The sequence below is a fragment of the Silene latifolia genome, chromosome 2 (assembly GCF_048544455.1).
Source record: "Silene latifolia isolate original U9 population chromosome 2, ASM4854445v1, whole genome shotgun sequence".
Classification (NCBI taxonomy): Eukaryota; Viridiplantae; Streptophyta; class Magnoliopsida; order Caryophyllales; family Caryophyllaceae; genus Silene; species Silene latifolia.
Window position 1 is genome coordinate 151,313,486 of NC_133527.1, and position 24,861 is coordinate 151,338,346.

At 37.2% G+C, this 24,861-nt stretch overlaps 2 protein-coding genes across 3 annotated transcripts; both read right to left on the minus strand.

The window, feature by feature from the left end:
• Positions 1-3,856: 3,856 nt before the first annotated feature.
• On the minus strand, positions 3,857-8,798 carry LOC141643138 (transmembrane ascorbate ferrireductase 2-like). The gene is made up of 4 exons (XM_074452176.1): positions 8,327-8,798; positions 5,751-5,799; positions 4,887-5,086; positions 3,857-4,366 (listed from the first exon to the last, which is right to left on the minus strand). The coding sequence occupies exons 1-4, from the start codon at positions 8,474-8,476 to the stop codon at positions 4,064-4,066; spliced, it is 702 nt and encodes a 233-aa protein (XP_074308277.1). The 5' UTR covers positions 8,477-8,798; the 3' UTR covers positions 3,857-4,063.
• A 666-nt stretch (positions 8,799-9,464) lies between these two features.
• Positions 9,465-17,766, minus strand: LOC141643137 (protein decapping 5-like). Of its 2 annotated transcripts, XM_074452174.1 has the most exons (8): positions 17,347-17,766; positions 13,064-13,164; positions 12,735-12,806; positions 11,389-12,318; positions 11,160-11,228; positions 10,596-10,766; positions 10,383-10,493; positions 9,465-10,004 (listed from the first exon to the last, which is right to left on the minus strand). In XM_074452174.1, exons 1-8 carry the CDS (start codon positions 17,492-17,494, stop codon positions 9,855-9,857), a joined length of 1,752 nt encoding a protein of 583 aa, XP_074308275.1. In that variant the 5' UTR covers positions 17,495-17,766; the 3' UTR covers positions 9,465-9,854. The 2 variants fall into 2 exon arrangements, with proteins under 2 accessions (XP_074308275.1, XP_074308276.1); XM_074452175.1 differs by lacking the exon at positions 13,064-13,164 and having other exon boundaries at positions 17,347-17,629.
• Positions 17,767-24,861: the final 7,095 nt, after the last annotated feature.

Genomic DNA, 24,861 nt, shown 5'->3' on the forward strand with positions numbered 1-24,861 from the left:
AGACGATGTTGAGCGTCGGTCACCATTGAATACACTCTCTTCGCAAGATAGTGAAATGCAGTAAACAAAAAAGTGCACGTATTAGAGACAATTAAGTTGTTTTCTTCATGTGCTGCCTTTAGCGTGCTAAGTTGTGACATTGTTTCATCATAAATCTCTCCCATAACGGGGAGACCTCTAAGTTTTTTTAGATCTCACAAGGAGATAGAAAATTCACTTTGTACGGTATGAAGGGTATTTGTATCAAGACTCCATCCTTCAAAAAAAGCATGCATCCTTATCATAATAATATAAAGAAGCATAAATAGATCGCTGAACGAATAGAAGCAGCCGAAAGGATGTCGCTGAAGCAAGCAAGTATATATGTATTTAGTCCACTCCCAAAACTTTGGGATGTAGATCGAAGCGCCGTAAATTTGCGGGTTGTAGGATCCCCCCATCTCACGCCGTAAATTTGCGGGTTGTAGGATCCCCATCTCACTTTTCCTGAAATGATTCTACGCCCAAGCAATTAGTAAGTATAATTTATGCCAGCCTTCACTTTTAAGGTTGTTCCTTAAGAGCTAACGAGGGGAAGCATCTGACAATGTAGGTTTGCTTCATTGCATCTAACGAGAGCTCTCTTTATAGAGTTTGAATTCCTCTTGGTAGACTTTGGTAATTAGGGACTCATTTATGGGTTTACTCATGAACTTGACTAAGTTTGCTTCTTTTGGGGTTTAGGGATCTAAATAGCTCATTTTGTAATTCAAAACGACCCATATTTCATTTAATCAGGACAAAATAATTAAACCGAGTTAAAAATTGGTGTTAACTCAAGCTAATTAATTTATTACAGGTAATATTAGTAGAGAAGAGGTTAAACAAACTGTGTTTAATTTAGCCGCTGATAAATGTCCAGGTCCCGATGGATTTCCTGCAGAGTTTTTTCAAAAATACTGGGATATTGTAGGAAATTCTGTCATTAATGCAGTTTTAGCATTTTTCCATTCCGAGAAATTACTAAAAGAAATAAATCATACTTTCATAACATTGATTCCTAAAATTGAAAATCCTCAAACAGCAAATCATTTTCGCCCGATTAGTCTTTTGTTCAACAATTTATAAAATTATTGCAAAAATCTTGGCTAATCGTCTTCGAAGTGTCTTGCATAAGATTATACACCCGTTTCAAGGTGCTTTTACACCTAATCGATTCATTCAAGATAATATTCTTTTAGCACACGAGATTTTCAATTCGTTTAAACGTAAAAAGGGAAAAGGAGGTTGGATTGCAATCAAACTTGATATGGAGAAAGCATACGACAAACTAGAATGAAATTTTATTGAGGAAACTTTTAAACAAATGGGTTTTAATACTAAGTGGATTTCATGGATTATGGCATGTATAAACATTGTTTCCTACTCTGTGTTAGTAAATGGAACACCGGGAGACGTTTTTAGACCCACTCGAGGTATTCGACAAGGAGACCCACTTTCGCCATACATATTTATTATGTGTGCCGAGATTTTAGCAAGATCTCTACAAAATAATAGTGATGTTAGCTCTAGTGATATTGGTATTAGAATTGGATCCGGAGTGGAGAAAATTCCGTTTCTCACTTTTGCGGATGACACTATCATTTTCGCTAAAGCCTCTAATCAGAGTTGTAGAACTATTAAGTCTATTTTAGATAAATTTTGCACGATTTCCAGACAATTTGTTAATTTTGACAAATCCACTTTTCAATGCACTAGAAATATTGAGCGTTCTCTTCGTGAAGCATTTAGAGGCATTCTTCATATGAACGAGGAAGCTCATTTGGGTAAGTATTTAGAATGTCCTATAATTGATAGCAGAGTGACTAAAAATACTTCGAGAACATTATTCAATCTTCTTGCACTCAATTATCGAAATGGAAAGCGAATTCTCTATCTCAAGCAGGTAGACTAGTTCTTGTCAATGCTAATTTAGCCGCGAAGGGAATTTTTCAGATTCAAAGTTTCCTCCTCCCTTCATCGATCCATAATAGATTAGATAAAATTAATAGAGACTTTCTTTGGAATACGAATCCTTCCCAGCGTTCTCCTAATTTGGTTAGTTGGAATAAAGTTTGTTTACCAAAGTCGGTTGGTGGTTTAGGAATTAAATCTTCTGAAGCAGCTAATAAAGCTCTTCAAATGAAACTTTTATGGAAAATTCTTATGGATAAGGAAAGTATATGGGTCAAAGTGGTATCTAAAAAATACTTGAGAAATTGTTCACTCTTTGATCATAAGCCTAATTCAGCCTCTTCTTGGCAATGGCGTAAACTAATGAGTCTTCGGACTCTATTTAGAAAAGAACTGAGATGGCAGGTAGTTAATGGTAGCAACATTAAGTTTTGGTCCGATAATTGTGTTTTTTCACACCCACTTATAAGCAGTATGGTTGATGATGATAGTGATCGTGATCTTAATCTTTTGGTTAAAGATTTCATAACCTCAGACAAGCAATGGGATGTTTTTAAATTATCCAGTTTAGTGAGTAACGATATTGTTAATCCGATTACTAACATTCCAGTGCCACATAATGATATTCCAGATACCCTTATTTGGGGGTTGTCCGTAGATGGAAATTTCTCTACCAAAATAACAACTTGGTTAGAGCAAGGTTTGTTCGATCAAGCTCTTGACAAATGTGAATTTCAGTGGATTTGGAAATTGAATATTCCTCCTAAATTGAAATTTTTTCTTTGGAAAACCTGTGTTGACGGCCTTCCAACGAAAAGTAGACTTCTTAAGAGTCATATTGATGTCCCACCTCATTGTGTTTTGTGCAACAATCCTATTGAAAACAAAGATCATTTCTTTTACGAATGTCTCTTGATTGGGTCTGTCATCCAAGACCTGAACATTATTAGTTTTAACGAGTTTTTGTCAAATTATGATACTATTACAAGTCAAAGTTTTCTAATGAAACTGAATTATCTCAAGGATTTAATTCCAAAAGATGACTTTATAAAGATTATTTTTATTTGGTAGAATGCATGGTTCCATAGAAATGATATGATCTTTAATAATGTTAATTTAAGTATCAGCAAACTTATTACTTTATGTAATAATTGCACTAAGACATGGAATGTGACTAGATTTAAGGATCTCAACAATCCCGATGTAGAAGAGTCGGCTAGAAACAATACTAGTAAGAAAGAGATTTGGTGGGAAAAACCTACAAACGGTTTCCTAAAGCTAAATTTTGACGGATCGAGAATAGAAGGTAATAAAGCGGCTTTAGGATATTCTATAAGAGATCACAATGGTAAAGTCGTTTTGTTGGGAGCAAAAAAGTGCGGATCCAATAGTATCCTTGTTGCGGAAGCACTTGCTTTAAAAGAAGGTATTTTAGCAGCTAAATACTTAGGAATCCCAAAGTTAATTGTGGAGGGTGATAACTTATGTGTTATTAACTCGATTCGAGGTACTTGGCAAATTCCGTGGGAAATTTCTAGTATTATCAAGGATGTGAAATTAGACCTTCATTTTTTCGATGAAGTGATAATTAAACAATGCTTTCGTGAAGCCAACAAGGTTGCTGACTTCATGGCTTCAGTTGGACATTCATGTCCAACTCTTTCGAAGTGGTTTGATAGCCGGTGGCTTCAACTTACCTCCCTCATTCGAAAGGATGAGATAGGTTGATCCTACCCTAGAGGATCAAGTGATCAACCTAGTTTACTTACCTAATAAAAAAAAAAAGATGGTATCCGAAATCATTCAATAAAAATTATACTGTTGCATATCTCTTGGGTTTTCTCTACATTTTGCAGATTCCACACAAGTTTGTAACTACAGTAATAATAGTAGTAGTAATAACATTGAATTAAATGAACCTAACTTGAACTGAACCTATAATATTTGAATTGAACATATAAAAGCTGAAATTAAATCCCATAAAACAAGATCTAAAACCTTTTAAAGGGCTACATTTTGGTGTCACGTTACAATCCAGCCCTATTAATTGTTGCACAATACAACCAAAATTACAAATGTGTTCCAAATGATCTTATGTACTTCATAAATTTCAAATTGTAGGGGCAAAAGCCTATTTGGCAGTTCTGGGAATCACACTAGAGTCATCCAACGGTGCGACAAGCGCCAGAACAACACAACCACTAAGGACCATTGTCAAGATACCCATGGTGTTGACGAGCAAGGCCTCGGTAGAATAGCGAGTTATGATATGGCTTCTTTGGAGGAATGTGGCTTTCTCTAGGAAACCTGTAACTGCGGTAGCAATAGCTAGGGCATAGATATAGACTCCAAAAAATACATGCCATGGAAGTAAGGAAGCTCTGTTGTTCCTTGAACCACCTGGGTACCAAAATGTCGTAAATCCAGCTGCACACTGAGAAAAATAAATACAACATTTAGATTAAGAATTTGATTGGTTTTGAGGATAGATAGTTTTGATTGAGAATGTGTTTGAGTTGAAACTAGGGTCCTATATAGATTTTTTGCTGTTTTCTAGCACAAGAAATAAAGAGAAAATTGACATTGTATGTTAGCTAAGACTCTAAGAGTAAGATGTCTTCTCTTTAGAAGGAATTAGTAGACGTGAAAATAGGGATGGTCGGTTAAGCCAAGTCGGGTCGTATTTGTTATAAGTTTTTCCAGATCGACGTCATTCTTCGTGTCAGTCGAGTCGAGCCTTTACTGGGTTAGGTTCTATGATACTACAAAACGACACTTGTAATAATTTGTAGCCTAAACACGTGAAACTTCTGTCATAAAATAGACATGTCTTAGGCTTCGACAATTGCAACCAAGTCGAAGTACACTACATAGTTATTATGGTCTTATTCCAATTTCGGATTGATAAAAGAGTTGAAATTGAAATTCAGTTGATTGGAGGAGGATGAGAGTACCTGGATAGTAAACAATAAAAGACAGGCAAGACCAAGCCAAGAATGTAGGGTGTATAAATGATCAACGCCTTTTTCACTGTGAAACTTCCAAACAGCCCACACTCCAATTACAGCTAAAAACAATGCCATCAATTGCAAGCTCAGGTGTATCAGCTTCTTAAATCTTTTCGTGCCTGGAACAGCTTTGTATGCTAGCAATGCTGCACATAAATCCACATTTCAAGATTAAGCATATGGGGAGCTAGACGCGGCAGATCCAAAAACGTTTCAGTATAGAATCCCTTCATATGTTTTGAAATGCAACACAAAGCTAAAAATATTTTTAATTATGTAATTATGTTAGCACAATTAATGGTCAAAATGCACACACAAAATTTAGCTTTCGGGGGAATGGGCTAAATGGATACGGAGTAGGAGATAAACGACTTAGTTATACAGTTATCAGACTATCTTTTTATCTTATTGACTTAAACGATGAAATGCTCGTGATTCTTGTCCTTGAAAATGTGTAAAGTGCAGCCATAAATTGAGTGAAGGAAAAGAATAAATAGAAGGTATCCAACTATCCATATAGGTACTCGCCCGAATGAGATGTTTGTGAAATTCTAAGGTACATATAGCAATAAAATGATAAATGTTACTCCGTCCTAGAGAGCTATGTCAAACTTAAAACCACGGATTAAAATTATGGTAAGAACTAAAAGTATATCATGGAGATTATGAGTTAAATTCTCATACATCCGAAAACCCATATAGCATACAAAAAGATGAGCTACATTTTGAAAAAGATGTAAACAAAAGCTACCAGCTCAAGACTAATAACAAGAAAGAGACTTGTTATTAGCATCAACAAAAACTGTTTACCTTCTCCGTTAAGAAGTACGAGGCTGATGACCATTAAAACTGGATGAACCTGAAATGAGAAAACTGCTTGCAATTACCCATTGAGAAGAAGAGCACAACTCTACAGCAGTTATCTGCAAACGATAAACTGAAATGAAGCCCGAAAATGATTATGATCCAATGTTGCTTCTAGAGATTTGTGCAGTTTATCTAAGCTGACAATCCGAGTGTAACACATATCTTATGAAAATCGCTATAGGTCTATTATGAACTTTAGTAGTTTAGTTCATGAATTACAAAAGTGTGAAAGTTTGCTTTATGACATCACAATCAAACCAAAGAACAGGGAGTCTTTGGCTCTGTCGAAAATGGAAACAACTACAGCTCCACAAAAACAAAAATTCTAACTTTCAACTTAGAGGCATTTGTAACAATCAGGCTCCATGATAAACCAAGTCAAATAGTTTCCTTACTATCATTGAAATCAACCCGCAACATGACCTTTAAACTTGAGTTGATCAGATGATATCATACACAGCACAAGGGTGATTTTCCTAGATAATGTTATTGAAAAAAATAATTCCCGGATTTCCCTCTATATGGTTCATTTGAAAATAATTCCCATCATAATGTCTTTGTAGGTTTGGATTAATCCAAGCCTTAGCTTTAGGTCCTTAAGAGAAAAAAATAAAAATAATGTATACAATTTACAACTTTACCAATTCGATTGTGATCCAACATTTGGTAAAAATAAGCATTTTTTATCGCTATAAATTTCCTACTCTATTCTTTCACCATCTACATTGATCAACCGGTTAACATCCTTACAAATGAGCCCATAATCTATATTAAAAATAAGACAGTTAGTCACAAATCAAAGTCGAAACGTAACTAGAGAGTAAATAAAGCACTAATACTATTGTTGGTGCAATTTGCTTATAAGAAGCAACCATCTCTAACTAGTTGAAGAAAAAATATAACTCAATTGTCATGTGCATTTGTATTAAGACGTTAAGCATTGAAATTAAGGGAAATAAAACTAGAATTTTAAATGTTTAGGTAGCTTTATACTCTTCAAGGGCAAAAAAGTAAAACATAGGGGTGTTCATCGGTTCGGGATCGGACCGGACCGGACCAAAGTTTGTGGACCAAAGATCAAACAAGGGTAAAATGTTGGACCGTGGACCAGACCATACCATACTTTTATTGGTCCGGTCAGTCAGGAGCAAATAAATGCATGGACCGAACCGGGCCGAACCATATGGACCAAACAATGGATTGGGTTCTTTGCTTTATTATTTCTACGATGAATTTAATTTATATTAGGGAGTTAGTGTATAGTTTGTTAATCCGTCTGATAGTAGAATATGTAAAAAAAATACATAACAAAATGCTATTGTCATATTAAGAGAAAAATTTGTTAATTATACATTTTTAATGATTTTCGTTACATAAGTTTGGTCCACGGTCCGGTCCGTTGTCCATTCGATTTGGTCCAGGACCGGACCAAAGACCAAACTAACGTAAATAGGTGGATCATGGACCGGACCAAATTACACGGTCCGGTCCGGTCCGGTCTAGTCGAATGAACACCCCTAGAAAAACACTCGCAAACAACCAACAAATTTGCGTAACTCTCATAGCAGGGCAATTGCAGTTCATCGCAAACAATAGCAGACTTAAGAAATAAGGGCATACTAATAGTTTTATATGAGAACTAACCCATAAATTCTCAGTTGATAAAGTGGTAGATAGTATATAATATACATTGTCCTTTTTTCTCTACTTAAGGACCTAAAACTAAGACTTGGATTAACCAAACCTAAAGAAACATTATGATAGGAAATATTTTTACATAAACCATATAGAGGGAATTATTTTCTACAATAACATTATCTAGGGAAATCACCCCACAAGAAAACATCAATAATTTATAGCTGGACTGAAAATATGTTAAAGCTTTTATTCATGATGGCTATAATCCATAATACTAATACAACAATATTAACCTGAGGATTCAATGATTCCCACATATCGTGGGATAAGGGGGTCGGATGTACACAACCTTACCCCATGGGTTAGCAACACAAAAAGATTGTTTCCAAATGACTCAAGATGCAAATTGCATTGACAACTGAATTGAAAGACCGCTAATTCACAATAGAAAGAAGGGCATGCACTTTAGTGACTCCTTTCGCTTTATTCCATAATGATCCAAAACCAAAGAGTACCGAGTCTTTGGCAGTTTGGCTCCACTGAAAATAGAAATTCTAGGGTTTTAATACTAGCTAATTCAAATAGAATCAAGCTGAATTCAGATTTATCCAAGATGAATCCTTGTAGAGTTGTAGCACCATAAATTATTCAATTTTGAGCTGCAATATAATATACTCCTTCAACTAGATCATCTACCCAAAAATCTTAAAGCCCATTACAGATTATCCAAAATACAAAGGAACCCACAATTTAATTTGACATATAAATCCCATTTCATTAAAATATTCAACAAAAAATATTAACCATACCATAATAATCCAATTAAAATGTAGAAACATGGTTAAAAATAGATTGAGATTTGAGAGGAGAAGAGGGATTACATTGAAGATAAGAGGTTTGTTATCAGAAAAGAGAGCAAGGCCACCTCTGTAATGAAGAGTCCAAGTCAAAACAAGAACACCCATTGTTATTCCCATCAACCTAATCACACTATATTTTGAAATTGAAATTCTCAGTTTTGGAACCACCATTGTTTGAGCCTCAACTGATCAAAAACAATTTTAGAGAAATGAAAGGGTTTTAATTTGATTGCAGTTGATTGATCAAGCAATAAAGATTCTCCTCTTTTACTTAGATGTGACTGTTGGAGTACATAGACTGAAATAGCATGTTCATAATATATGAAGGAATTGTGATCCTTTACCAAAAAAAAAAAAAAAAATAAATAAATTAATATATGAAATGTGATGAAGAACTGGGGTTTAGGAGTGAATCTCCGAAACATAAGTTGGAAAAAGATTTGACCTTAGGATGGACCATAAAGCATTTTTCAAATTTGGGTAAACCAATTTAAATTGGATTCGAGAAAAATAATTGACGAAGGGATTTGTTTTTTTAAAGTGTGTGTTTTATAATTAAAAAAAAAAAAAAGAAAAAAAAAAGAGTTAAGTTGTACAATGTGATTCTTAAGACGGTTTTTCTAACGTTAATAAGCTTAATGTCGTTTAAATTGACTGATTATTAATTGCCAAAGATTAATCGCGTCTTTAGAGAAGCAAATCGGGCTATAGACTGGCTAGCTAACATGGACATCAATTCATCCTCCACTACATTCTTTAATATTCCTCTGGACGGTCTTCGGTCTATTCTCCGTGAAGATATTTTAGGGGTTGCATTCCTACGTCTAGTTTCGATTTAATTAGTGTGCACCAAAAAAAAAAAAAAAAAAAAATAAACCCTACGCTTTTACTTCAAAAACTTAACATTCTACTTGTCTTCTTGGTTCAATAGTTGGCAGCTAACACAATTAAGAACTGGCTATTTTTATGTGCAAAACTGAACTTTTTAAGTTTTATTATGTCCGTCTTAACTGTAGGGTGAAATACGCAACAATCAAAGTTGAGAAGTTGTCATTTTGTGAAGCTTAGTTTTAACCATAAGATGATTTTTCAACACGACTTGGCAAAATCATTGCGAGGGAAGGAAGTAAATTTCCTTGAATCGCATGACGTGACCAAATAACAGAATCAATGAGCTCCTTCAAAAGATACACATACAATTTCCAATTGTTACACAAGCCTCACCAAGTCACTGTCTCAATATTTTAGAGACTACGACACAAATGATGCCAATCTCGTGCTCCTGAGTCGGGGGCTTTCTTAAGTTTACTGCCACCCCAACTACACACGAGCATAAAGGACCCGATTTTACAAGCTACAATTGATACAAGCAATATTCTTCAGCCCGCTCACTAAAGACAACCAACCTAATCTACAACCTGTTTCTCAAGCCTTACAGAGGCAATAGTCTTTGGGTCACTGTATAATAAAAGTAAAACCCACGTCTTCAAGGCAGGCTGGCAAATGGCTTAACCTAGCTTATACCATGATTGGACATACAGAGAGCCAACTACATGGCACGGTACATATTCGGCCCACGTCCCCTCCCACCATAGCCATAGCCCCTTCCGTGGTAACCGCCGCGTGAGCGTCCACCACGGCCAGGCCCACGCCCACGCCCTCCTCGAAATCCATGGTTTCTCGAGAAATCACCAAATGTCTACATCAATCTCAAAAAGAGTCAAAAAGAAAAACAAAACAAGCATGCAATTATATCAAATTTAAGTGCAATTGTATGTTTTCAAGATAATAAATATTTGGGATTTCTCATGTTTCCCTCAACTATTTCATTTTTTCTTCCCCTAAAAAAAACTATTTCATTTTCTCACTTATACCCCCCTTTTGCTGGAAAAAAAAAGGCATGAAAGCAAAATTGAGGTTTTCTAAAGTAAATATACCCACAAGCCCACAACCCACGCTCACGTTTTATACGTTAAGAATTTAAGATTTCAAAAATCAGTGGTATTTGAGATCCCACTCCCATACAACTCCCAACAGCACTGCAAGTCTGCAACCAACCCCAGGAGATTGTATTTACCTCTGTATCTAGTCTCATTTGTTCGGAAAATCGAGGCCTTCCATTACGAGACTCGCGATCAAGAGCATTGCACGACAAGGTATCAAAGAAGTCGTCCTTCTGATAAACAGTCTGCTCACAAGGTCACAGAAGGTATTAAAGATACGGGTTGTATAAGTAATAGACAATACAAAATGCTAAATAATTCTTAAAAGTAAAAATAAGAAATCTTACCTTTTTATCAGATGCTGGGACTTCAACATCTTCCTCATCGTCCAGATCCAGCCCATCATCAGTCTTGCATATACTTTTACCGAGATCTCCCCATACCTCATCTTTTTTGAATCTCTCATTCATTGCCTCAAAATCAAAGTCTTCAGTGTACTTGGGTACAGGACGAGAAAACTACATAGAATACGAGGTAACTAAGTTACAATGGGTACGAAAGCCTACCTTTCATAATACTTCCCCTTCTTGTTTATAGTGCAGATAGAGGGAGTACAGTGTTAGGCTGTTAGGTTAAAGACATGGAGAGATAAACATATATCCCGAGTAGGGTACAATGTTATAACCAAAATCAAACAGTTACACATAGGTAAAGGGCAACATCCATGTAAACCATCAACGCAATTGGGAATAATGGGTTTCAAACCTGGGGAAAGCACGTAGGTTTAGCACAAACTCAGGTTGTCTCTAGTTTGCAGAGCAAGTTCTGAATTTAGAACCATCGAAGTTTTTTCTCAAGCAGTATTCCCAACACAAAAAAAAAAAGTAAAAAAAGGAGGAGCTACACATTACCTCATGTCCTCTTCCTCTTCCACGTCCACCATGATTGACGTAACGCGTGTGAGAAGAAACTCCATTCATCTAACGAAAAGCAATGTCCAACTAATAGATTAATAAGCAGTTTCAAATGATCAAATGACCATATCTGAACTAATATGTAAATCTACTGGTTTGGATGAGACGAAAGAAGGTTATAAAACAGGCAAGATAATAAATAAATAAAAATAGAACAAATTCTTACCTTTGGATTTACAGGTGATGGAAGAGGCAAAAGTGGTGCCCGAGTTTCTGCGGACACTGGTACTGGCGCAGCTGTCACTGACAATCCAGCTGGGGCTCGTGGTGGTGAACCCAATGATGAAACCTGAACCACTTCAACATCCATCTGCGAAATTTGTGGACCCGGAGGAATGGTGGGTCCAGGCTGTAAAAATTGACCTGGGGTCACGAGCGCAGGTGAACTGGAAGAGAGAGTTTCAGGCAAGCAGCTGAAGGGCATTGGTGGATCAGAATTGGCTTTGGGCTGGTTATGGACTAATGTTGGAACCGTGTTTTTATCCAAGATATTAGATGATGAGGATGACCCCAAGGACAAGTTAGTAGTTTGAGATACAATGGGTACAGCTTGAGCAGGTGCCTTCAAAGGCATCGTGCTTGAGGGGTCCACAGTTAAAGTAGAAGGATGAACTGGCAGCACAGTCGACGGCATGCTAACAGATCTGCTAACGTTAGGTTGTAGCATTGGAGGAGGTATATCCACAGATTGGGAAGCTGATATATTAGGTGCTCCGGTTGGAAATGATGAGTTCATGCTTGGATACAACACGGGTTGCTGCACTAATGGTGGCTGGAAGGAGGTCTGCATAGGCAAACCGTGAACTGGTCGAAGCAATGGCTGATGTGGCTGAAGAGAAGCAGAGGGGCCATAATATCCTGGCCAATACATTGGTCCAGAAAGACCACTGGTATTGACTGTCTGTGGCGGTGATGGATTCCGAGAAGGCAAATTCCCTCCAGGCTGATACGAGGAGGTGCTATTCTGATAAGTTGGTCTAGGAATTCCAGGCTGCGGGATCTGGGTACTGAAATCTGATAAAGATCCAACTGCCTGAGTCGTAGTTGCAGGAGCAGTAGGCAAGCTTGAAGGTGCAGTTGGAGGGGTACATTGAGACTAAGCCAAAGAAAAACCCAAAAAATATTGCAGATTTGAGCTTGATTTGAAGAAAGGAACAGGTAAATTCTGATGTACGAAAAAGCTAATACAAGGTATGGATATAGTACAACTAACCCAGTGCATCAATAAGATAGCCAAGCAAATAAAAGAATTTGCTTGGTTCACATATCTCATAAAGAATCAAAGGATTCACTATAGAACCCGAAGAGTAATAGACAAACTAACAATGCATCATGAATATAGGAGGGAGAGTGGATTGAGCTATATGGTGTTTTCCTTCTAAATCTTTTAACTTAGAAGGCTTTTAATATGGCTTGAAGGAGGGAAATTAATCCCTCCATTTCCCTTCAACCTGGTTTACTCACCAATTCCCATCATACCCTCCATCAAAACAAGTGGTAAATCTTATGTACCTGAATGATGGCTGGATCATTATGAACAGGGAGAGCTGTCTGCACAGGTGGGGAAGATTTCACCTGCAAATCCTGTAAAAATGAAGAGAAAAATGGCTTTACTATTTTCTGTGGAAAATATAAATTTTGAAAATAAAACCAGAATTTCCAACAATATCACTTGTCCGCTGAATATGCAAAGAGGTCAAAGCATAACTGAACAAGTACATTTGTGCTTACTAGAACAACTAGGGAGTAGGACACAAGTGTCAAAACCAGAGAAAATGATGAAAGTGTATACAGCATACAAAAATAGTACTATCGTCAGAATCTGGTATATATCACCTTACCTTAATGTCGCTTCCTCTAAATACTATATATTCATACACTTTATCAATCGCAGGGACTTGTGGACCATCCTTTCTGCGACCCTCAGTACCAAAAGATCGAACTGAGTAAAGAAGAAAAGTTGATTAACAATTTAAACAGATAATTTAAGGGGACATCAGTAAGGAAACAGGAAAGACGAATATTGCATATTGTCTCCATTCGACTTCGGCGGTATGATATTTTCTCACATTAGATAATAGTTATAACTTCTTTTAAAATATATAGATATGTTGTATAAATAAACCGAACATGATAAATTAAATTTTCATCTCTACATAATTTTTGGAGAATTAATACTCAAAACTGACACCGCCTGACCATCAAAGTCAAAAATGGGGAAAAATAAGGGGAATGGGGTACTATACGAGAACAAAAGCTTTCTCAAGGCGCTTCTTGATCCTCCATGAAAGTATACCCACGACCTATGTTACTTCGACTCTTCTATTTAGTCATGACGAGTCCGACATTTGGATCCACACGACTCTACGAGGCCACATCACATGATATCCAAAGTTCCAAACATGGTTAGAAATATGTGAAGTATATTATACTCTGCATCTCCAAGTGTAGGAGACTATTTTATGAAAATCCTGTGTGTTTTTTGCTTAAAATGAAGAGCTCAGATGCATACACATGTTCAAGTGTTGGGTACTTGGGTTTATGACATAGTATGAAAGCCGAAGGAACATGTCCCACAATAATAGAGAAAGACAAATGGTGGACTCAAAGAGAATAGTATATTTCCACCTAACCAAGCTAACCCAAAAGATTGACAACAATAAAAGCAAGACAGATCTTTTATTTTATCAAATAAGGAGAAGCATATAGAGCTTGCACTCGAGTTGTTTCATCAAATAAGCAAGACATTTATATGTTGAGGAAATATATGACAATAAAGACAAAACATTTAGGTCAATAAGCTTGTACTACCAATATAAAAAGACTGTAAAAAAAACATTTTCAGCACAGGTTTGCACAGCACGAAGCAACAGACTATAATTTAAGCTGATACGCATAATAAACACAAGGTCCACAAGGAAACAATCTATAACAAAGGTTCTTGTGTGAAAACACCAACATCCCACGAAACACGCGATCACGTGCAACCCCCCACCCCCACCAACCCACCAAAATGTGAAAAAATAAAACAGATTCCAATCCTGTCCAAAATAATTTTATTCAATGGATGTAACAGAGCGGTTGCGTGTAGAAGCACAGTGTTCTGCCTAAACATAATGGTCTTGTGTCAAGCTGCCCAAATGCGGGAATAAAAGATTCAGGGCTTGCTTGGATGGTAGGTTTTGGAGGGAAAGGAAGGGGAGGGGAGGGGAAGGGAGGAATATAAAATTCTTTGTTTGGATAACATGTGGGGTGGGAGGTAAATGGAGGGATCTATTTTCCCTCCTCCAAGGCAATTGAAAATCTCTCCACCATAGGAATGATTTGGAGGGAAATTTTATCTAAACACCCATCCTCCATTCCCCCTCCCTTTCCTTTCCCCCTAATCCCATTCCCTCCTATTTTGCAATCCAAACAAGCACTCAAGAGTCCAAACCGATATATTCGATTATCTACTATAAACTCTACTGAAAAATAACTTACCGGATCCTAACAACAACATCATCAGAGCCTTAATCCCAAAATAATTGGGGGTCGGCTGACATGAATCATTCTTTGGAACCGTTCATGGGTGAACGCACACCTCAATGCGAAAAAAAATAGAAAAGAAAAAGTGAAAAACTAAAGGAGAGTGAAACATAATACAAAAGCCAGGTAAACTTATAAGTTTTAAAATCGAAATCCGAATTTCTTTTATAAAAACTTAGAATTTAAATCGAGAATAAAGATTAAAACGATTTTGAAAATCGAAGCAAAACTTAAGGGTCCGGAAATACCTTAAAAGTGAACCAAGTATTAATATATAAGAAAATTGTTGGTAAAAAGGTGTAATAAATCCGAAAAGAACAAATAATTTTTTAAAAATTAAATAAAAACATCAAATATCTCAAATAATAAAAATCCACATGTATCCTTACCCTCCATTGTGCCCTCTCCGTCACCATTCCCTCATCCAACCCGAGAAATCTCATATCGTGCTATATCACTCTCAGCCATGTCTGTTTTGGTCTCCCTCTACCCCTAGCAACCTTTTCTGTTGCCCAGGTCTCAAGTCCCTCAACTAGTGCGTCCATAGGTCTTTTTCTCACATGGCCAAACCATCTTAGTCAGTTTTCCATCATCATGTCCTCTATTGGCGCCACATTCACTTTTTCCCTAATCACCTCACTCCTTAAACGATCTTTCCTTGTATGGCCGCACATCCACCTCAACATACGCATTTCCGCCACACTCATCTTCTTTTGAATGTGACAATGTTTCACGGCCTAACACTCAGAGCCGTAAAGTAAGGCAAGTAAGGCAGGCATAATAGCCGTGCGATATTTTCCCTTTAATCCTTGGGGCATATCTTTATCGCATAAAAACCCGGAAGCACTTTTCCATTTCAATCATCCCGCTTTAATTCCGTGAGCCACATCTCCGTCTAACTCCCCATCTTTTTGAATAATAGATCCTAGATATCTAAAGAAATTTGACCCCTCAACAACATCCATCGAAAATAATACTCCCCACCTCTATCGATCTCGACCCCGCAACGTTACTAAACTGACACCTCAAATACTCGGTCTTACTCCTGCTTAGCCTAAACCCGAGTCTCCAAAGTATGCCTCCACATTTCCAACTTTCTCTCGAACCCCTCTTTTGTCTCATCAATCAACACAATATCATCCGCAAACATCATACACCAATGGATGTCGTCCTAAATATCCCTTGTCAGCTCACCCAATAAAAACATATCCAAGTACAGGGTTTCTACAGACTACAATATCTTTCAAAAACATTCCTTTTGCACATATACTCGTAACTGTACATGACGCGCGAGTGAGAAAGTTAGCAAAATTCAACAATGTATAGAGCTACATTTCAGGGTCTTTTGCCAAAAGGACCATTATCACGAAATTAGTTTCCAAAATTAACCGTTTTACATAATAGTAACTATTTCTCCAAACTACTAATAATTAAGTTGTAAACTCCACCTCCTCTATGCACTCCTCTTGGAACATGTCGTCTTGACGTCTTTCATTTATCGATTTTCCCGGCCCTTCCCTTGCCAAAAACCAATAAACACAGTTAACCTAGCTCAAATTCAGCCCACCTTCCTACTTTTTGTCCATTCTTTTAGCTCTCCATGGTCCATCAAATGGATTGAGCAGTTGGATTATACGGGTCACGTTCGAATACGGAGGTGGATTAATACAAGTAGTCAGACTGAGCTAAGCGCAAGATACGTCAAGGATATCTTCTCGCACTTTTGAACCATATTTTTATATTGCTTCTACTATTATTTCATTGGGTGTGAATTCAAAATTCTGATTACACTATTTATTTTCATCTTTTCTATTTTCCATCCATTTCCATTCTTTTTATCATGCACCTCATTTGTGACTATACATCTCCAAATCACTGCCAGTAAGAGTGAACATAAAATACTGATTTGAGGGTGGAAGAAAATAAAGGTCAAGATATAGTGAAAGCATTTGGGATTGATTTTTCATTGCAAATACTAGTTGAAGGACCAACGAATATAAAAAAAAGGAGAAACGATGAGACATGATTGACTAAATACTGTGCGAAGAAGTAATTAATTAAGATTTGATTATTGACTATGGCTGGTTTGGACAATACGTCGTAATTATATAAAATGGTTAGTTTGGTGAATAATTTTGACACAATGGTCGTTTTGGCAAAAGACCCTACATTTGGCGCAAATATGTATACACAATTTTACCAGAAAGTACATCACTCCTAAATTTCACTGAAAGAAAACAAGGAAAAATCAATAATCAGAAGAAATAACATCGAACCTTAGCAAGTGACGCCTTGCTGTTTTGCACTTAATTTTACTTCACTTGAGATAAGTTAGACTTAGTTCAGTGTTACGCTACAGTTCAGTTCGGTCCAGTTCAAGTCCGATTAAGTTAGTTCAGTCTAGATTTTTAAATCCAAAAGAACGGGGTCTTAAAGCTAATTCAATTTCAACAGGTAACTGACCAACTGGTAAATATCAGTGCAAAAACAAGAAAACAATTCCTCCACCATCAATCATATACAAAATAAACCAAATCAGCAGGATGAAAAGACGCTAAAATCGAGATGAAAATGCAGAATTTGAATAGTAATATACCGTTGCGAAGGCCGATACTAGCTTCATTAGTGTCGATGTTGAAGAGAACACCTTCGTAACGGATTTCAGACTTAGAAGTTAAGCTTATTAAACTTCCCAGATACGAATCTGCCGCACCATTGGAAGTTCTAGAAGCTTCAGCCGCCATTATTGGTGTTGCGGCGTGCTCTCAGAGTTTGATGAGCTTTTTGCGTTTTACACTTGTGATACCGATAGAGGTGACTCAGGTGAGGGAGTGCGTTATTTTCGTGCAAAGGTTTTTACTTTTATTTTGGCCTCTCCAATCTCCATTTATTAGGAGATTTCCAACTCTCTATTTTTTACCGCTTATATACTTCTTTTACCTTTATCAATGCATTCTACTTTTGTCTTATTCATCCTACATTATTTTTAACTGGTCTTAAGTTTAAGATGGATATTGTCCCTTTTAAATAAGAATTTGTGCTTCTTATATGCTTACTTTCAATAATCTGTCTCATTGAAGACGACCACTATCCGTCATAAGCTAAAGACGGATAGTGACCCTCTCACAAAATGCAAGTGGGAGGCGAGTGGATATCCCCCCCCCCCCCACCCCCCACTTGCACTATCCATTTGCATTTTGTGAGAGGGACACTATCCGTCTTCAACTTGTGACGGATAGTGTCCGTCTTCAATAAGAATTTGTGTACTTTCAAAATATCTTCATATAAGTCTCACACCTTTTTGCATCCACACACAAAAAAATACTCCCTCCGTACCAGACTAATGGTAACACTTACCTAATACGGCCGTGCCACACCAATGGTAACATTTCTTATTTGGCCCACAACATTACCAAATTATCCTTATACCCATTTGATATTTACATTAAGGGGGTGTTTGGTAAACGGCGGATTGAAAAATTTTCAGCATATTCAAGGCTTTTAGCATGTTTGACTCACCAATCTACTATTTTGAGTGTTTGGTAAATGGCATATTGAAAGAGTAGATTGGAGCTCAATCTATCGTTTTTCAATATCTTTTTACCCAAAGATATTCACATTAGTAGATTGTGAAATATGAATCCGTCAACAATCTACACATAGATACAACATTCTATTAACCAAAATCTGCTAATTACCAAACACTTCTACTAAATCTGCTAATTGAAATATACTAGTCAAACCTGTTAATCCAATCTGTCATTTATAATCTGCTTGACCAATCTGCTTCTGCTAATATCAATCTGTTGATTACCAAACAGGGCCAAAATGTCACTACATACCCCACCTACCAACTCACTTTTAAACCCACAATTACATACCCCACCTATTTTCTTTCCTCTTTACCCCGTCTTTTACCCTCTTTTTTTAAAAGCCCCATTTTTTACTACGTTACTATTTGTATGGTACGGAGGGAGTACCAAAGTAGTTAATGGTATATAAGTCGTTTAATTGATCAAATATATTCATATAGGGGAACGTAAATAATCAAATTGAAGGGGCCAATAGAAAATGTAAACAATTTAATGGAAAAGAAAAGATGGTTGTACAGTACTATTGTACAACTAGAGGTATATTCCTATTTGTCATTTACTAGTTAGAGGAAAAAAATGTTAAATTATAAATACACATTAGCCAAGTTAGATATAAGATGGTTGTACAATTGATACGGTCCCAATTTATGCACTCTTTAGGTCCTTATTTGTCTCATTTCCTTTGCTAGTTACGCCATTATGAGCGATATTCGGTGTCATTTCCTTCCTATTTGTTATTTTGTGCTTTATGATCAGTTTTGTAGGTAAACAACCAAATGAAGCAACCTTAATTTGAGTGCAAAAGGAGGATTCATAGACATCCAAGTACAATTGGAATAAGGCAAAAGGAAACCGATCAAGGAAAACTAAGACAAGACCATCAAGAAGGCTTGCATACCCTTAAGGACACTCTACCACCCTCCCCTAACGGGTAGGAGAGCAAATCCGAGCAAGAAATGGGGAAATCAGACCTACCCGAACAGGTAGAACTCTACTCGTTCAGGACGGGTATGGAGAAAGACTCTACCCGATCGGGACGACCTTTATCCGGCCAGGTAGAACTTCTACCGCCTCTTTACGGAAATTGTTCCCTTAATGATGGGCCTATATATACCCATAATTTGTAATTAGGGTTTATCTTAGATCATCTTAGCTTAATCAAACTCTAGATCTAAAATTAGTTTTTAATCTTTTTCTAATTAGTTTAATCTTTCCATAATTACTCTTTAATAATTGAAGATTTGTGACAAGATCTTCTTATTTATTAAAGATCCTTCTTTATTTCTTAATCTATTATTATCATTCTTCTAGTTAGTTGGTATAATTTCTAATCTTCAATCTCCTTTTAATTATTTGTAAATCTTTGTTTAGTTTATTAATTACTTGCTCTAAATCATCATGTTTGGGTTAGATTCCATGTCTTATATGTCATGTTAACACGTCTTCATTAATTATGAGTGAGTAGTGATTAAGTTAGGTTTAAAGGTGGATTATGGGGAATGATTAGGGGTTAATATATGATGCTTGTGTATGATTACTGACTAATGGTTCTATTTCCAATCATTGCACGCCATGTGTTTGATGAAGTGTGTGAATGATCAATTCTCATGTTTTATTGCTTGTTATATGTATCTATAAGATCGAAAGTGTCAGATGTCATAGAACCGTGCATGATATTGGTAGGACGACCTTGTTTACGCGAGAGCTAACTCGTGCCGACTATGTAAAATCGTGAGACCGATAGGACGCGATTTGCTAATCGAATAGAACCTCAATCGATTATTTACTTACTCATAGACCCCTAATCAAACCCATATGAACCTGACCAACCCTAGTTTCCTTTTTATTGATTTTATATCGATTATTCTAGTTCCTTGCTTTAGTTTACATTTACTTTGTTGTTTATTTATGTAGTTTAGAACCTTAACCCAAACTCAAATTGTGACATTGCACTTCTAAGTTAGACATATAGATCAGACGAATTTTATACACCCTCATCCCATAGATTGACTTTAACTTACCTCTTTGCTAAGCTAAATTTTATAAATGTGTTTGATAGTGAAAACAACACCTACCAAAATGGCGTTGTTGCCAGGGACGATGTTATGTATTTGAGTTGTTTGTTTGTGTCTATTTTTAATTGTGCTCTTGCCTTGAGGAACCCAGTTCCTTGAGGTCCTGTTTCTTTGTGTTTTAAATGTATTTGTTCACTCTTTATCAAAATGAGATTGTAGCCTTGCAAGAATTCTTGGAAAGTGAAAAAGAAGCTACCATGACAATATTCAAAGCCACTATTCAAAAGTTCATTAATGAGAACAACGGCGATGATGATGACTACACTTATTAGAATGGACACTTTCTTATACTCATGAGCCTACCACCTCAACTTTTTCTTTGAGGGAAACCTACGCCCCTCCTTGGGAAGATGGCGTGATAGAGGATGATTGTAATACCCGGTTTTGTCGAGACTTCTAAAGGACCCTTTGGGAAAGTGAGTGAACCCTTGGACTTGGGGAGAGGCTTAATCGTGAGTGAAGAGGTGGATACTAGTAGACCGAGTAGTGGATACTTGACCGAGTATGGGCAATACTCGACCGAGTAGAGGGCACTCGGTTGAGTGTACAGAGTACTCTACCGAATGAGATGTTCCAGCGGGCGTTATATACAAGAGTCGAGATTAGAATTCACCAAACACATTCATTTCTTCTTCTCTATCTAAAACCCTAGAATCTCTCTCAAATCTCTCTAAGCTCTCCATAGCCACCTTCCATGGATATTAAGCATGGTATTGAAGACCTTGCACCCTTTATAACACCCTCATATACCAAAGTGCCTTACCAAGGACCACCTTAGCATATAAGGGTGCTACCATCTCGGTTACCCGAGGTAGTATGCATCATAGAAACCATAATGAAACAATTCTTATTAAATCAACTTGAATAAAAAGGGTTACAAGTCTCAAACTCCAAAACGATAGAACCAAAATCAAAAGTCATAAAACTAAACTCAGTTACAACTAATCGACACAACAAGTGATGATTTCGCCCATCCATGTCTCACAAGCTATCTCAACATCCATCACCTGCTAGTCAATTGTTCACCATCCCCAAATGGATCACCATGGTTTTGAAAACATAAAACGGGGTCAGTCAACTGTATAACCAAATCAATATACGCAGCGGAAACAAATACATCAACACCAGCAGTCCATATCCAGCTCCAACAATTACCAATCACTGACTACACACTAAAATATGTAGCCCTACCAGGTTACCCATTGCAACAGGTAAGCCACACTGCCAATGGGGATCGCAGCCGTACCACCAAAGCCCCACTCATCGCAACGAGCGATCCCATCTCCTTAATGTGCATATCCCCTTATGACGGGAGTCACAAACGGCGAATATGGGGATGGAACCATCTCCCGACATGGTTCCACAATAATTAACCAACCAACAATACAATCCAATCAACTTCCATCAATTCCAATCAAAGATAACATACCAACAATTAATCACAAGCAATTAATCAATTACACAGCCAACTGAACAGGGAAACCCTACCTTATTCGCAATCCATTCAACCACAACAATCAATCAGAAAGGTTCCTCTACGAACTAGTCACCTATAACCACATCATACAATCAAAATCTACCTTAAACCCCCCGATAAATCCGATTAGGGTTTATCAATAACAACATGACAATAATAACAAAAGTACGATGCTTATCGATGGAATCGACGCGAACGAAGATGTAAACCCTTCAATCTAGCCCTAGCAGTGATTAGAATAGTTGGAGAAGTTATACGTAGTTTAGGTTTTAAGAAAATGATTAAGAAACTGTGAACACGCCTTTATATACTTCTCCAACTATTTTAATCAAAACCGCGGATTTTAACCCGTCAAACCGGTTACTTGACCGAGTACTCGATGTACTAGACCGACTAAGCCCAACTCGACCGGTACCAACATGCTCAGTCGAGTACTGACGTTCCAGAACCCAACCTCAGCACACCCGACAGCCTACTCGACTGAGTGCCCCATTGTCAGAAATATGTGGTATTACACCCTCCCTCACCCCTCTTTACCGATCTTGCTTTGTAAGTCAAATATTTCACCTTTTTTTATTTACTCTTAATCAACCCTAGTATTTGGGGGTTTTGTGGGTTTGTTAATTAAATGGTTATAATTAAGGTTATGAGTAATTAAGGGATAATAATAGAAGATTTCATCTATTAAATATTATAGGATGTATTGTGATGGTAATTGTTATATTAATGTAAGGAGTGATGTTATAGAGGACGAACTCTAGAGTTTCGTGTGTCGCTTACGGAGTTGCTTTGAGGTAGGGTTTTCCTACTCGGTTTTAATAGTATGAATGCTTGCATATGTCATTATTGTGGTTAGTCTCATAATAAATGTTGGAATTGCATCATGGCATGAGAGTTAGCATATATGTCTTACTAATTGTGGTAATTGTTGGTACATGGAGTCATGGCATACTGGTGAATCATGATAATTGCGAAAGAGGTATACTTTGCATATTATGTTGCATATTGTGTTACATATGAATGTTGGTGGAGTTGTGGAAGTGTTGTGGTGGTGAGGAAATTGAGGCAATTCGGGAGACCGTCTCACGCGATTGTTCCTTGGAGTTTCCCACTTCCAGGAGGACGTGCACGTTAATGATATGAGGAGGAAGGATTCGTGTTGCGATGCGAATCTAGAAGGGCTACGGGTCGCGAACCAGGCTTGGTATACCGTGTTGCGATGCAGATACCTTTCGAGGTGCGATTCAGTTGTTGGTGGCGGTGTTGCGATGCCGTCACCGGTTGAGGTGGAGTTGGAGTCGGGTTTGGAGGAGGTGTTGTGATATGTGAGATTCATTCATTTGTATTGCATTTATATTGTGTTGTGAGTATTTTTATTATTGACTGACTTATGTTGGTTCTGTGTACAATTGTCACCTCCTTTAATTGTGGTGGCCTGTGATGATCCATATGATATTTCCGGTTATATGAGGAGCAATTAGATTGCAGATTTTGAATTTTGTGATGATCGGGACATGGGTCAAGCCATGGACATTAGGAGTCTAGTTGAGCAGTTACACTATAGTGGATATAGACTTTATTCGAATTTTGTTGTAGTTTGAGACATTGGACATTGTATAATTCATTTGGTATTAATCATTAAACCCACACTTTAATAAATGTTTCTTGATTGGAGTTTTGATGCACTACCTCGGGAAACCAAGATGGTAACATCCCTAATTTACCTTGGCCAGGTAATTGAGGGTGTTACAAAGTGGTATCGGAGCGACGATTTTGGAACCTGAACCAATGAACTTAGGTGTGTCTAATAAAATGAATCCATCATAAGTGAGATAGAATGTTGGCTTTGGATGAGAAGGCGCCTCATTCCAAAATCCTGGCCATATTGTCCTTACACAGTAAACCACGGGGTAACAATGAGTTCGGGTGAACGCTTATGTGAAACGTGATGTGGTCATATGTGTGAAATAAAGAGTTGTTGGATTCCTTGCACGGTGAAGTCGTAGATGAGGTGGTATATGTTCACATGTAAAATTTTGGGTGAAATATTTGATACGTGAACGCATGAGATGTCTTAGGAGTCGTTATCGAGTGTTGGAGCATGATGTGTATGTATTGGTTTTATTCTCTTAACTTTCTAGTACCTTATACGTGTATGGGTTGTGTTAATGTTATTATTAAGGTATGATTTATTAATGGTTTCTAGTAGATTAGTTGACAATATAAGAAGCGGAGACTTTAACCGTAGTGAGCATAGTAGTGTGATAGCTAACTCGATATGAGTCACCAATGCGTGGTCAACCACCGAACTTATTCTTTGGTTGCAGGATTATCGATTCCCATTTCGGAATGGGAAAAATACCAACAGTTACCGTGTACTCGACTAAGTATAGGAGAGTATATGACAGTACTATATCGATCGAGTATACTCTGGTACTCGACCGAGTGCTTCATCGGCAGAATCGAGAATAATTTTGCTTAGGGCACTTGATTGATTATGCAAGGACTATCGACCGAGTGCCAAATTTTGGGCAGCAAAATCGCGAAATCGTGTATTACTTATCCTTCATATATTATTCTTCCTTTTCTTCATTCTTCATACCCTAACACACCCAAATCTCTCTAAAAACTTATGCCATTGACCGACGGGTTTGACCATGCGGGTTTGGTGTTTTTTGGGGGTAAATTCTTGTCTTAATCAGTTATTGTTGTTATGAGATGAATTATTGAGATGTTGAGACGGTCTTTTAAGATGGTTGCTGTAGTTAAATATCTTATGATGAATATGCTATTATGGTTGGTGTTGGATTGTGTTGTTGTCATATATATTGTTATTGTTGATTATTGCTAGCACTGGAACTTGTGGTGGAATTGTGGTCAGCCAAGCACAACTGCGGTTGTGGACCTGATGCATTGAGATATTTTAGTCGGCCAAGCACAAGTGCACAACTGTCATTGTGGACCTG